This window comes from Austrofundulus limnaeus, unplaced genomic scaffold, assembly GCF_001266775.1.
Source record: "Austrofundulus limnaeus strain Quisiro unplaced genomic scaffold, Austrofundulus_limnaeus-1.0 Scaffold6350, whole genome shotgun sequence".
NCBI lineage: Eukaryota > Metazoa > Chordata > Actinopteri > Cyprinodontiformes > Rivulidae > Austrofundulus > Austrofundulus limnaeus.
The window spans coordinates 303-1055 of record NW_013958752.1 but is presented as its reverse complement, the minus strand read 5'-3'; the positions used below and the strand labels follow the sequence as shown (position 1 = coordinate 1055).

The 753-nt window shown below is 35.5% G+C and overlaps 1 protein-coding gene across 1 annotated transcript; it reads right to left on the bottom strand.

The window, feature by feature from the left end:
- Positions 1–251: 251 nt before the first annotated feature.
- On the bottom strand, positions 252–512 carry LOC106512394 (39S ribosomal protein L38, mitochondrial; the record flags this gene model as incomplete). The annotated part of the gene is given in 1 exon segment (XM_014001021.1): positions 252–512. A coding segment is annotated over 1 exon segment (137 nt), but the record flags the coding sequence as incomplete, so codon positions are not given.
- Positions 513–753: the final 241 nt, after the last annotated feature.

The window sequence follows — 753 nt, the reverse complement described above, 5'->3', positions numbered from 1 at the left end:
GTTTTAAGACACAGGAAGATCTAATGGAAAAATATATTTTGCTTAATTTGTAAAGATACCGTAAGTCTTCAAATTTCATTTATTTACTTTATTTAAAAATGTTTAATCTGAGATCATTCTGCTAATTATCTAATTCTCTACAACTTAGCTTGTTTTTTTATTTCTTTTTTTTCCTACAAATATATCTGGTCTCCAAATTATAACAGTCGAACCTTAAAAAAGTATAAAAGTGAAACAAAAATCAGTCCAAACATGGTGAGAAATGATTTTATTCTTTTCAAAATAACAACATTTAACTTGAGGAATAATTAGTTTGAATGGTTTTTCTGCAGTGTGTGACACGCTGCAGAAAAACCATTCCAACATGGACCATGATCAGTAGATCCCGTAGGTGTGCGGTTTCCCGTCTCTGTAGCGGTCCAGGTAGCGCAGCGGCTGTTTGTGTGGGTACTTGACCTGTGGAGGGTGGTACACAGGTGGTCTGATGTACTGGAACACCGGCTCCTTCATGTCTGCAGAAACAAACAGCAGCAGGCTTACATCTCCACACACAAAACACAACAATAACACAAACAGGCCTAGATTTATCTGCACTTTCACACAACTCCATTAGAAAACACACAAAACTTCTCAATCATTTGTAAATTATTTTGTACTTTTATGTTTAAAAACAAGGAGTCCTCTGTGGACATCGTCTCTTTATCTGCACTTTTTATCCTTTTGACTCTTTATAAATGTCTGCTTCAGGTACAA